This window comes from Crocuta crocuta, unplaced genomic scaffold (assembly GCF_008692635.1).
Source record: "Crocuta crocuta isolate KB4526 unplaced genomic scaffold, BGI_CrCroc_1.0 scaffold339, whole genome shotgun sequence".
NCBI lineage: Eukaryota > Metazoa > Chordata > Mammalia > Carnivora > Hyaenidae > Crocuta > Crocuta crocuta.
The window spans coordinates 2013499-2027279 of record NW_027530357.1 but is presented as its reverse complement, the minus strand read 5'-3'; the positions used below and the strand labels follow the sequence as shown (position 1 = coordinate 2027279).

Sequence of the window (13781 nt, the reverse complement as noted above, 5' to 3'; positions counted from 1 at the left end):
TTTTTTTTTTTTTACCATTTTAAGTGTACAGTTTAGTGGCATTGATATATTCACAATGTTGTGCAACCATTACCACTACTACTTCCAAAATTTTTTCATTACCCCCAACGGAAGCTCTGTTACCCACTAACTCCGATTCCCTCCTCTCCAGCTTCTGGTACCCTCTATTGGATATTCTGTCCCTATTAGTTTGCATACTCTACGGATCTCGTTTAAGTGGAACCACACAATATTTGTCCTTTGTGTCTGGCTTCTTTAATTTAGCATAATGTCCTTTTTTATTCAAAAATTTTTTAACGTTTACTTTTAAGAGAGAGAGAAAGCGCGCAAGTGCATGCACGTGAGTGGGGGAGGGGCAGAGAGAGAGGGAGACAATCCAAAGGAGGCTCTAGACTCCAAGCTGTCGGCACAGAGCCCCATGTGGGGCTTGAACTCACGAACCATGAGATCATGACCTGAGCCGAAGTCGGAGGCTCAACTGACTGAGCCACTCAGGTGCTCCTCTGCTTATAATGGCCACCCTAATGGGTGTGTAGTATCATCTCATCGTCAGCAGCAGGTTTGACCAGGTTTGAGGCTGGTCAAGAAGTTGTAAATGGAAGCTGGGTCAAGTGGAAAGTGTAGACTTTCAGAAGAAATGCAGAAGAGAAAACAGGGCATCACTGGGGTACCCAGACCTGAAGGTGCGCAGGGATACAAGACACTCACAAACCCAGCACCGTTTTCAAATAATTTATTAGGAATTTAAAACTGAAAATAAAACCTGGAAAAAGAAGTTACAGATGTGGAGAGAAGAGACACCGGAGGGTGGTAACTTGCTGGCTTCAAAACACCATGTAACATCTTTTTTTTAAAATTCCCCAAACAAATCANCACGAACAGCCGCGCATCTCAGTAACAAAGATTATTGCTTTGTGTTCTCAGGGCTAATAGGTTAAGCACCTCACACAGACAATTAACTCTCCAAAGGGGTTTTCGGGGATGGGAACCATGATGGGGAAGAGAGCTTAGGTCCCCAGCCTCAGACCTGGGGGGGAGGGACACAGAGGGAGGGTCAACAACAGGGAGGCGGGCCTCGGCCCTGCCATGCCAGCCAGGTCACTCATGTTCATGAAGAGTCAGACACTGAGCCTCTTTTTCCTTTGAAGGGGGCTCGGGGGCTCGGGGATGCTAAGGGGCTCTGGCCATGGGACCATCCTGATGGGAAACTTCAGTGAGAGAATGTGGGGGTTCCCTGAGAAGCCCTTTGCTTTCCCCTGGGGTCCGCCCCTTCCCAAGTACCCCCTTGATGCCCGCTCATGGGGGGCTCAGAGCAGAAACCATGAAGGCCTGACCTAGGTAGGGGACAGGGGGGAGGCCTTTGGAGAGTTAATTCCTTTCCAGCAGTGGTTCCGGGCGAGCCCTTCTCTTTCCTCACCCCTTGCCCCCATGCTGGGTTTTCGGGGTGAGCAGGCCCAAGGCCTTGACCCCTAGGGCCTGAGCGAGCGGGCTTGCCTTGGCCACAGTTGAGGCCTGCAAGCTTACAGTAACGGTGTCTGAGGAGGAGACAGAAACACAGGGGGAGGCCTTTGCCGGGTGGGGCGAGGCGATGCCCTCACCCCCAAGGGGTCTTCGAGAGGGGTAGAGGCTTCACCTCGCAGTATTTACATATGATACAGGACGGGATGGTTCCAGGGGCGTGGCCTGGCCGACACAACCCTGGCCTCCTTTCCAGGGCTGGAGGGAGGTGGCCAGGGGCCCACACCCACATAGACATTTTGTTCTCAGCTGGTGGGGGGCACCTGGCCCCTGGCCCCCTGCGNTAAAAAAAAAAAAAAAAAAGGAAAGAGAAAAGGAAGGGAAATCAGAATTAAAAAACAAGCGTAGGGCTTGCGGCCTGTAGCAGACCCCCTCCGCCCTCACTCTAGCTATGCACAAATACAAAAGCCTTCTGGGNCAGGAGGGTGGGGGGCAACCGGCTAATCCAAAATAAATAAAAGCGGGCAGGAGAGGGGCAGGTGGGGAGGGGAGCCAAGGGCGGAAGGGAGGGAGGTTAGTAGGGGAGCCAGACGCTGTCCAGGGGCAGCAGGGCAGGGGCCGGGCCCAGGGAGTGGGGGGCAGGCAGTAGCGGTCCGAGTCGCTGCGGGGGAGGGGGCGGCGGCTGCGGCTGAGGTGTCCCCGCCCCCCCTTCGCTGGCTCTCTGCGGTCCTCAGTCAGCTGCAGGCTGGGGCGCTGGAACACAGGAGGCGGTTAGGGGCCCTGTGGCAACTTTACACACACACACACACCCCCACCCGCCTCTCTTTGGGGGTCCCCAGAACACCGGTAGGGTCTCCTAGAAGAACTTCGCAGGCTCTGTTCCCTGTTCGTAACACTCTTTCCCTAGATTTTCAATGACTGGATTTATTCTACTGCCAACGTCTGAGAGGCACCTTCTCTGAACCTCTAATTTGAAGTAAGCCCTTCTCACATCATTTGGAAGCATCTCATTTGTTCGCCTCATTTTTGTCTGTGGAATGAGAGCGGGCCTTTTCTGTCTTATACTTCCTTCTTTCCTGAAACAGTGCTCAGTAACTACTTGTTTGAATGAATGCACCAAGGAAGGCAGGCACAAAGGAAAGGTCCCAGGTTCACACAGTACCCCCACAGGGCTGTGTGTACAGAGTTCTTTCTCTCACACTCTCTGGGCATGCAGATCTGTGGCCAGCATCCTGTTTTAAGGGCTGTGTAATATTCCATTGTGTGTGTATGCCCTAATGAATTTAAACACTCTCCTTTTGGTGGGTGTTTTGCGGCTCCTTACACCCAACGTGCGGCTCAAACCCATGACCCTGAGATCAAGAGCTGCACACTCTTGGGGCGCCTGGGTGGCTCTGTGGGTTGAGCATCTGACTTCGGCTCAGGTCAGGATCTTGTAGTCAGTGAGTTCCAGCCCCGCGTCGGGCTCTGTGCTGACAGCTTGGAGCCCGGAGCCTGCTGCGGATTCTGTGTCTCCCTCTCTCTCTGCCCCTCCCCTGCTCACACTCTCTCTCTCAAAAATAAATAAAACATTAAAAAAAAAAAAAAAGAGTTGCACACTCTTCTGACTTAGATAGCCAGGTGCCCTAGCCCTTTGCGGTTTTTAAAATAAATGCCTAGAAGTGAAGTGGTTGGGTCAAGGGCGTGAATGTTTAAAATCTGGATTATGTGCCAGCCCTTCCTTGGAAACCCCGAGTCAATTTACATGTTGCTTCCCCTACACCCTCATCAATGTTGGGCACCAGCGATCTCAAAAAACCTTTCCCTGAAAAGTGGCATGCGCTGCCTTGTTGCGGTTTTCATTTACATTTTTTTAGGTAGCAGGTTGAACGGCCTTTCAGGTTCATTGACCGCTGCTGGTATGAAGTTCGGTCTCCTCCCTGGACTGTGGGCTCCACGAAGGCAGGCGCAGGGTCTGTGGCCCAGACCGGGCTGCCCAGTACCAGCCTCCCCAGGGCCACCCCCACCCAAGGCCCCTGCCCAAGTCCTCACCTCCTGCCACCTGTCTCCTGCTTCAGTGGTACCCATTGGTGAAAGCTGTGGCAATCAAAGGGCCCTGGGAAGAAAAGAATTTGACGCTTGGATTCTCACGGAAGCGGGGAAGGCCCCGGGGCTCCTCTCTTCGGACCCAGGGTACGGCGGAGACCCTTCGTAGCCCTCCCCAGATCACCCCCACCGCAGACCCACCAAAAGATTCTCTGGGGTAGGGCCTGGAATCTGTATATTACCAGTACCCTGGTTAAAATTAGGGCATCTATGAGCTAGAATCTAGTCTCCATGTGGGCAGAGATGGCAAGTCTGCGTGACGTCCCCGCAGCCTCATGCCCGGCACACTGAATGATGACCCCCCCCCACTGTTCTCCCCTAGGTGGCACTGTTTTCCCATCCATCATCTCTTGGCTCCCTTCTGCCCCTGCAGAAAGACAGAGCGTCTCCCTCCTCCAACTTCTGAGTCTTCCAGGACCAGCCACTCACCCCAAGACTGTGGCCAAAGCCGGTGCTGGGGGCGGGGCTGGCAGCGCTGATGTAACTGCTGACCCCCGAGTCCTGGTTGGCTGCCCCATAGAGCTCGGCCATGGGGCCAGGGCTTGTGGTCCCCAGGAAGCCCCCTGTGCGGCTGGGAGTTGAACCTGGAGGGGGAGCCATCGTCCAGGGGTGAGAGCCTGGCAACCCAGAAAGAAGACGGTGATAGCCCTGGCGCCCACTGTTGCCCCACCACACCCCCCAAACCTGTCCCAGCCAGCCCGACCTCACCCTCCCCTCTCCCTCAACCCTACACCCCAGCAGGGCCTGTGGTCCACCTCCTGGAGGTAGCTCTCTCCAAGTCCGTCCACTCCTGCCATCTTGTCTGACCACTTAGTAGCCTCCTCACTGACCTCCAGGCCTCCCCTCTTGGGCCCCTTCAGACTTTTCCCCATGCTGCAGCTGAGTGCATTTTCTAAAAGCAACATCACCCAACTGCTTAAAGGATCAGTGTCTCCGCAGGACCTGGTTTCTACCTCCTCCTCTCCACTCCCCATTCCTGTGCCCCCTCCCATGCTAACTGGTCTCCACAGGGAACACTTTTCTTCCTCTTTGCCTTCAAATGGGAAGTTAAGGGGCCCTTCCTTCTGGAAGCCTTCTCAAGAGGCTCCAGCTGTGAGCTCCCCAGGGACCTGACCTCCCCCTCCCCCGCAGCAGACCAGAATCATCCTCCAGGATTACTACCTTTGTAATGATACCTGATGCCCCCCCAGCCTGCAAGGTCTGGGGGGACGGGGGCAGGGCGGGGAGTCTCCTTCCTGGCTGGCTCACCAGGTGCTCAGTGAATACTTATGGAGCAAATGAATAAATAAGTCCCTCTGCAAAAGGGTGGCAGTGGCTACTTTTCCTCCTCTCTAGACTTCTCTGCCCCCCCATGCCCCTCCTCTGCTTCCTGCACCCCAGAAGGCCTCACCTGTCCCTCGAACCACAGCTGCTGCCGCCGCCGCCGCCGCCATTGGTCCATAAGCAGTGAGAGGAATGGCTAAAAGGAAAGGTAGGGGCACTTCAGTGTGGTGGCTGAGGGCACAGAGGTGGATAACGGAGGTCCCCTCTGGGCAGTCTCTCCAGCCTTACCCCACCTCAGAGGGTCGGTGCATCACCAGCGCAGAGGCAGAAAGAACTTCCTTGGGCCTCCAACTGTGCCCTGACCCATGGAACGGATGGAGAAAGGTGGGCGAGCGGACGGCCTCCTAGCAATGGATGTGACCTCGGTTTCCCCCCTGGACTCAAGGGACACACTTGAACCACATAAAGTTCCTAGAGGGTGGGGGCGGGGCACACCGCCCTGGGCTGCTCTGAGCGATGCCCCCTTCTCCAGAGAGTGCCCTTGGCTGCCAAATGGGGCCACCCAGCTCAGAGGTCCCCAGGAGGTTACAGCCCTTATCCCAACCAGTGACTGACTGACATGGGGTGCAAGAAGCCAGGCCTGCTGCTTCAAGGTGGGACCTTCTCTGAGGTGCGGTGAGTGCCCCAGACCAGCCTGTGGGATCAGGCTGAAGCTGGATTCCAGTCAAGGTCACAATTTGGCTTCAGTCTTTCTGCTGCCTGTGCTGTTTCCCTCGCTGTCCCTCTCCTGAGAGCACACCCTCAGTAAATTGTGTGCACCCCAATTCCCTGTCTCAGGGTTCCCCTGACCGCCACCCAGCCAGAAATGACCACTACATCCCCCCAATTCTCCCAGCCTCCTTTTCTCTGATCCCCTCTTCAGACACAGAGATATTGCTATTCCCTTGTTTGCCGTCTACCTCCAGCCTGCCTCCACGGTGCCTAGCACTTTGCCTTATACACAGTAGGTATTTAATAAATGTCTGCTGAAGGAGTAAAAGGAACTTTTTTTTTTTAAGATTTTAGTTTTAGGGGCGCCTGGGTGGCTTAGTCCGTTAAGTGTCCGACTTTCGCTTAGGTCATGATCTCGCAGTTCGTGGGTTCCAGCCCTGCGTCGGGCTCCGTGCTGACTGCCAGCTCAGAGCCTGGAGCCTGTTTCAGAGTCTGTCACTCCCTCTCTCTCTGACCCTCCCCTGCTCACGCTGTCTCTCTTTCTCTCCTAGAAATAAATAAAACATTAAAAAATTTAAAAAAAAAAAGATTTTAGTTTTAAATAATCTCTACATCCCACGGGGATCAAACTCACAACCCCAAGGTCTAGAGTCACATGCTCTATGGACTGAGCCAGCCATGAGCCCCTAAAAGGGACCTCTTTTTTGGGGGGTGGGGAAGTCTTCTTAAATAAGGAGTTGGCTTGAACCTGATGCTCCCTTGGCCTGGGGTGGTGGGGTGAGCGCCCCCTACTGTTTGGCTCTGCCACTGCAGCCCCTGAAGCTACAACTCCACCCAGACCCAGGATCTTCTGAGCTGGTTTGCCCTCAGGAATACTAATCTCCCATCCCAAGATGCACCCTTTGGGGGCTGTTTTGGTGGCCTGGACCCTGAACCAGAACTGGACTTGGGGCTAGGGACCGGGAAATGGCTCCTGAAAATTCCCGGCAAGGCCTTTGGTCTAGGGGCTTAACATCTGGGACCACAGTGTTCCCACACCATGGAGGCGCCTTGCCTAAGAGCCATACAGTTGGCTCCTCACCCAAATGTCCAGCCGTCACCTTCCCTGACCACCCTCGCTACAGCAGCCTCCTGCCCCCAGCCCTAAGACCTTAGAACATTCCCTGTTTTATTTTCCTCGTGAAACCTCTCACGCTCTGCAAGTATTTTATTCATTTGTTTGTCTATTTGTTTATTGCTGTCTCTCTCCAGCTCCAGGAGAGCAGGGACCTTGTCTGTCTCATTTGCTGCGGTAGCCCCGCTGCCTGGAACAGCATCTGGCATGATAAATCTCTACTGAACACATGAAAAATTGCCACATCTCCTGAAGGCAAGGGAAAAGTTCAGACCCCAGCCTCTCCAGGGGAAACACCTTCCCCTGCGCCAAGCTATCTGCTGAGGGGACATTTCTTTCTCACTTCTTTAATGGCAAGGGCTGGGCTCTGAGGTCTTGTTCCTGGTCTGTTGAGGATTTTCCACAAAGCAAAGTCAGCGTGGCCGACGGGAGCAAGAGCTTGACGACTGTCAAGGACTCACTCAATAATATAAGTATTTGTGTTCCTCTCTAGGCTGCAAGTCCTGTGAGAGCAGGGCCTAGCTCTGTTCTGCCCCTGCTGTGTCCCCAGGGCCTGGCGGAGTGTCCCACACAGTGGGTCCTCAACACACAGCTCTTCGATGAGTAGGAAAGCACCCCGGCTTCCAGCTCCCCCATTGCGGGTCAAACCCAGCTCTGCTCAGGGAAGGGCCGCTACCACCCCCCACCTACAGGATGCCTTCCTCCCTCCCCTTTCCTCACCCCCTATTTTTCTTGCCCTTCCCCCATTTTGAGGGACCCCTGAGCACCCCTTGGAAGGAAGGTCTCATCTAAAGCAGCATCCATGCTCACGTCCTCCACACACGGCCAGGTTGGGGGGGAGAGTCCAGGGTGGGGTGGGGGAAGAAGCAGGTTGAACAGAGAAACCCCTTGCAGCCCACCTCATTTGCACACGCCCCTTCCCCTCCCTTTGGACTCGGCCCCCCTGCTCCAGAGCTGAGCTGACTGGCCCAGGCGCAAGCTGCAGCTGGAGAAACGGCTCCTGACGGCCAAGCACCTTCATCCACTTGCTCAGAAGTTGCAAATGGGCAGCCCCGAGGGCTGGATTTCACCCTCGAATGGGTTTCATTTGGCCTGCAGTGGTTTAACAATTTGGAATCTGTTGCCAACAGTTGAAAATGATGGAAAAATCCATTCCGGAGGAAAAGCTGGGTTTCTGGCTTCTCTTGGAATCTGAGATCTGAAAGTACAAGGTGTGCGTCCCATCCTGGCAAGGGTCGGCTGGCAAGGAGTGGAGGCATGTGCACAAAGTCTGTCAAAGTCCCCACCCGGCCCACTCTGCTCTGAGCTTGAGACCCTGGCTTCTTCACGGCTGGATCCAGAGCCTACTTGGTGCCTGGCACACACGGAAGGCGCCAGATAAATATTTGCCAAATGGATGAATGAGTGATTTTGCCTCCATCTGCTGGGCTTGGCCCTACGCCCCGCCCTTAAGGGCCATGTAGCTACACAGACTGGCCAGGGCCTGGGCAGAGTCCACTGTATCCCCACAGCCAGAGGGCTGCGGTGGGGGGGCAGGAGAAGAGGGTCCCACTAGCTCTCCCCGGGGAACATCCCTGGGTCTTTCTCTTTCTCCCCATGAGGCCTGTGAGGTATACGAAATCCGAGCGACTGACCTGTAAGCTCGGGGAGGACTGGGGCGCTCGGGAGAGGGGTCCGCTCTACACGGAATTCTAAAATGAAACGTAAAACAGCTTAGGAAGATACAGGGGAGGCCCCTGGGGCATGGCCCAGGGGGGACAAACGCACCCACAAGGACACTGGGTAGGGGACAGGCCATGCACAGGACCCGAGAGCTGGGATGGGGAGAGCACGGTCCCCAGCAGGCAAAGGTGGAGAAGACACAGACAGAGGAGAGACGGAGAGAAAGAGCAGGAAGAGTTGCCCCCTACACCCTGGCCACAGGGCAGTGCCGGAGCTTCCGTTCTGGTGTTTCTTAAAAGATTCGACATCCTCCTCTTTTACTCTGTGTGTGTGTGTGTGTGTGTGTGTGTGTGTGTGTGTGTGTGTGTGTGTGTTGTTATTGTTTGTTTTTGCTTTTTAGGGGGAGGAGCTGGGGAGGCAGCACTGATAACAACAATGACCCTGGAGCAGGTCAGGCTCAGGTTGGGTTCCCAGCTCCACGGCTTTCTAGGTGGGTCTTCTGAGCCCATTTCCTCAACAGGAGGAATGATCACCCTTCCCCAGTGAGAGTGTTGCCAGGCTTAGACAACATAATGCATAGAAAGGACTCCAAGCTAGACAGCCTGAAAGGCAAAGGATACAAGTGCTTAGGGACCCTCTCAAAAAAATAAGGCCAGGGAAAGAAAAGAAAAAAAAAAAAAGCTTGCAAAAATTTGATATCTGATATTTCAAAGAAAACAACAGCGAAGAGTTATCATGGCAAAATTCAGAACTTTGTTGGGCTTCCTGCCACTTATTCTAAGGTCTAGTGTTATTTTTATTTTGAATTACAAATGAGGGTGGTGATCGTCAGGCTTTTAAATTGTTTTTCAGCATTCAGGGTGGCCAAAGGTCTTGTCGGCCTTGAAGGGGCCCAGCGTAGCGCGTGGTCATTATAAGCGTGTCCGTAAAGACACAGCCGGCGGCGCTGGCCCTCAAGAAGGCCTCCCCCACGAGTCGGATGCCTTCTCTGGTGGAAGTGGCAACTCAGGACGGGGTGAGGAGAGAAAGGCAGGAGGCAGGCAGAGATGAGCCTGGGCAAGAACCGTGCCATGCAGGACCACGAGGGGTGGGGGTGGGGGAGCCCCCAGCTTCTGGGGAAGAGGTGAGGAGGGGATGGGTAGGGAGAGGTGCTCCTTCCTCAGACATGCCCTTCCTTCCAAGCCTCCGGCAGGCAGACCACCCCACCCCCCGCACCCAGCCATGCACCCCCAGACACCACCCTGAGGAGTCAGACTGCCCGGGAACCAGGGCCATGCTGGCAGCAGAAAGACACGAAGCAGGACTTACCGGGAAACTGGTAGGTGTAGCCAGGAGCGAGGCCTGTATAACTCCGGCTGGCATAGGTTGTGGCTTGGAAACCGGGGTAACCTGATAGGGCAAGTGGGGTAGTGTCAGATGCCTCACGTACTGCTCAGACCCTGCTCAGAGGAGAAGGATCTGAGTCACCCGTTTCCCTCCCCACCATGTATCACGAATAACAGTCAGTCACATTTACCACACACAAGTGTGCTTACCACTGCATACCATATCCTCTCCTTAAGCCTCACAGGAACCCTGAGAGGCTGGTACTATTAGGAGACCCATTTCACAAACTGAGGCTCAGAGAGGTGACGCACTGGCTGAAAATAATCCGAACCCTAACCAGGACTCTTTATGCTCTGGCTCCTGCCTTCTCCTGTCCTTATCTACAATCTCCTCCAGTCACATTGGCCTCTCTACCGTTTCTCAAATCCACCAAGCTCCTTCCTACCTCCAGGCCTTTGCACATGCTGCTTCCTCTGCCTGGAGGACGCACACTTCCCCCAGGTCTTCCCATGACTATGTCCTTGTCATCATGCAAGTCTCAGCTCATATGTCACCTCCTTGGAGGCATCATTCCACAAGAGTCCTCCCTCCCATCAGTTGCAATATTTATCAATTTTCTGACAGCACCAATGACCATTATCTGAACTTATCCCCCGGGTTTTTTTAAGAGCTGATTTTCTGTCTTCCTCATCTTTTTTATTTCTGTAGTATCTCCAGGACAAGCTCCTGGTGCCTGCTACTTATATGCATGTGATAAATATGTGCAGCTTTACGAGAAAAATCATATAGCCAGTAACAGTGAGTGGGAAGAGTGAATAACAATGGTGTAACTGGGATTCATATTCAGAGCTAACTGGTTCCAAGCCTCTTAACCACCAGTGTCTCTCTTTTTTTGTTAGTTTTTAAAGGTGGGGGGGGAGGTGAAACCAGCTAATGAATTACCTTGGAAAGAAAACGGTCTCAGTGTCCAGACCAAAGGAGGTTAAAGAGACTGGGGAACAAAATGCAAAACCTGATTCTAGCCTGGATCTTACCTGAGAGGCAAAACTATGTTATAAAGAACGTTATTAGGTCAACAGATAAAACTGGAAAATAGATTAAAATACTGTATCAATGTAAATGTATGAACTGGCTAATTATAATGTGGCTTCATGAAAAAAAAATACTCCTAATTTTAGAAAATACGTACTGAAGTATTTAAGGGTAAAGGGCCATAGGGGCGCCTGGGTGGCTTAGTCGGTTAAGCGTCCGACTTTCGCTTAGGTCATGATCTCACGGTTCGTGGGTTCGAGCCCCGCGTCGGGCTCTGTGCTGACTGCCAGCTCAGAGCCTGGAGCCTATTTCAGAGTCTGTGTCTCCCTCTCTCTCTGACCCTTCCCTGCTCACGCTGTCTCTCTCACTCTCTCCTAGAAATAAATTAAAAAAAAAAAAAAAAAAAAGGGTAAAGGGCCATAGCCATAATGCATGTAACTTTATCTCCTCATATGTGTGTATATATCTATGCGTGTATACACACACACATATACAGAAAGAAAGCAAATGATAAAGCAAATGGGGTATAATATTAACAGGTGAACTCGGTGAAAGGCATAGGGATACTCTTCATACGATTTGATTTTTGCAACTCTTCTGAAAGTTTGAAATTACTTCCAAATAAAAAGCTAAAAGAAAACTTCAAGAGAAGACAGTGCCCCACTTGGAGGGTGCTCTCCTCACCCACTCTACCTATTGACCCTCTAGCCCATGCCACGCCCCCTCTCCTGAATTCCCAGGGCGCCCCTCCCCCCATACCTGGCAAAAAGACTCCTTTGTACCGTTCTCTTTCTGTGGGTCCACATCTTGTGTCTCCAAGGAGACTGCGAGCTTCTTTCTGGGGGGACTCAGCTCAGATTTTCTACCCTCAGTTCTAGGCCCCAAGCACTGCTGACCCCTGCTCAACTCCTCAGGCTCCTGACAACCTGCACTTCCTCTGGGGAGCCTACCTGACCACCAGGTGGGTTTGGGTGCCGCCTTGGGCCTCCCACAGCCTCCGAGCACTATGTGGGGTCATTGCCCATGGACTCCTGACTCCCATGTGATGGGGAAGCCCAGGAGGGCAGGTCCTGCCTCTCAGAGTCTGCTCAATAAATATTAGTTGAATGAACAAGAAGCAGCCGCCTTCTTTTTTGCCTTCCCAAAAGTCTTTGGGTCTTCGTAAATGCTGTTCCCTCCACCTGGAACACTTTTCCCTTCCCTTCTCCCCTGACCTCCTATAACTAGCACCTACTCAACCCACAGATTCAGCTTCAATGTAACTCTTTTCATACTTCTCCAAACCGTAGTCAAGTTCTCTATGACCACGCTCTTTTGGCATCCTAACCCTATTTATTTACATACTTAATTTGTTTTCCCTGCCAGACCACAAAACACCAAGGAAACTCACTGTTGTATTTCCTGGCATAGCTCCTAGCATGTATAGTCACTCAATAACTACTGGAGAGATGGATGGATGAACAAATGGACCGATGGACAGACGGATCAATTAATAAGGACCGTTTTCTAGCTACCACCAGAGGGCAGCACCCCACAACCAAATCGCCCCTCCCTGGGTTGACTTGGAGACTTGAGATCCTTGGTCCCCACTCCCACCCAATGACTCATACAGGAGGGCCGACCACAGAGGAGATGCGACACCTACGCGGCCCCCGGTAGCCCTGGGAGCAGTTCCGGGCAGGAAGTAACCACAGGTGCAGGCCCAGCACATACCCAGCATGCCGATGCCCAGCATGAAGGCGTCCATTCCGTAGGGCATGACTCGAGACCTTCCCCGGGCCGAGCCCGTTGGCGACATCACCTCTTTTGGCTGAGCTTTCTTACATTCCACCTGCAATGAGACCTGATGGTCAGTCCCTCCTACGGACGTAGGGTCGCAGACCCTCTTGTTCCCTGGCAGAGGCCTCCTTTCTGTTAACTTCATACTCCCATTCACGGAGTGCTCGCTACGTACTAGAGATTATGCAAACGGCTCTGCATGCGGTAGTAGCTTACGCCAACCCCATGATGGAGGTAGTACTGCCACTCTCATTCGACAGATGCGGAAACTGAGGTTCAGAGCAGGAAAGTCATCTGCCTAACGATTAGACTAGCAAGCGGCAGAGTGAGGATGTGAATCCAGGTCTCTCTGAGTCCACCAGCTGTGCTCTTTAACCACCACGAGACACTGGCTTCCTGTCCAGATTTTCAGAGGGTGGAGAGCTGGCTGTGCCCCACTGACCGGGAGGCCCCTCTGCCTGCCTCCGGAACCTCCGAGCATCCCGTCTCCCCTCCGCACCTCCACCCATCCCCTCACCATTTTGTTGTTGATTTCATGGAAGTGGATCTCACACACTTTCTCCACAATGTCCTCACTCTCGAACGTGACAAACCCGAACCCTAGAGGGCAAAAGCAGGGACAAAACCAGGGTTTAGGGTCAAAACCCAGCCCGAGTCACACCAACACTGCCACGGCTCTCTCACAGGCAAGTGCCTGAGAGTTAACGAAAGCCTGGGAGCCTCTCAACTACCCACCCGCTGAGACAGGGTTCCTAGCGCCCCAATTACAGACGCGAAAGCCACGCTCAGCAAAGTGAAGTGACCTGCCCGAAGTCACACAGCAAATTAGAAATCAGTACAGCAGTCATGAAAACACACTCAACATGCCTTTCGTCTTTCTCAGATGCTTTCCGAAGAAGGCAGAAAGAATACACACAGTTATTTACACTTACGCAAAAGTGTGCACATCCAAACTTATGTTTGTGCCGAGTCACCCATGTACAGGACAGATCGATGCACACACATGTATACCTCCGTGCCCATATATCATAGATACCCAGCAGTGCTCACAAAGGACCCCCTACACGTGAATAGTTACCATGGCACACCAGGCACATATAAATATTCAGACATAGACACCCTCCCAAGCACAGGTACAAACATACACACACACACACACACCAACACGTACCTCAATCCCCAAACAGGCTAATACACACCCAAAGCCCCAAAGCAACCAGAGAAACAACCCCACCTCCTCCTGGGGAGGCCCCAGGGGTTGGAATGGGATTTCTCAGAAGGCAAGGCCCTTGGGAGAAAAACAACCAGGCAATGCACAGTGTGGCCCAGATGCTCACAGGTTCAGGGGCAG

At 53.1% G+C, this 13781-nt stretch overlaps 1 protein-coding gene across 1 annotated transcript in view; it reads right to left on the bottom strand.

Annotated features, from left to right (window-relative positions):
* Positions 1-1940: 1940 nt before the first annotated feature.
* The window catches only part of MSI1 (musashi RNA binding protein 1), a 22471-nt gene continuing 10630 nt past the window's right edge, over positions 1941-13781 (bottom strand). The window contains 8 exon segments of the mRNA XM_077766010.1: positions 1941-2211; positions 3490-3553; positions 3973-4127; positions 4934-5002; positions 8266-8322; positions 9602-9682; positions 12365-12482; positions 12948-13030. Of these exon segments, the coding sequence (XP_077622136.1) occupies positions 3512-3553; positions 3973-4127; positions 4934-5002; positions 8266-8322; positions 9602-9682; positions 12365-12482; positions 12948-13030 (605 nt within the window). The 3' untranslated portion in view covers positions 1941-2211; positions 3490-3511.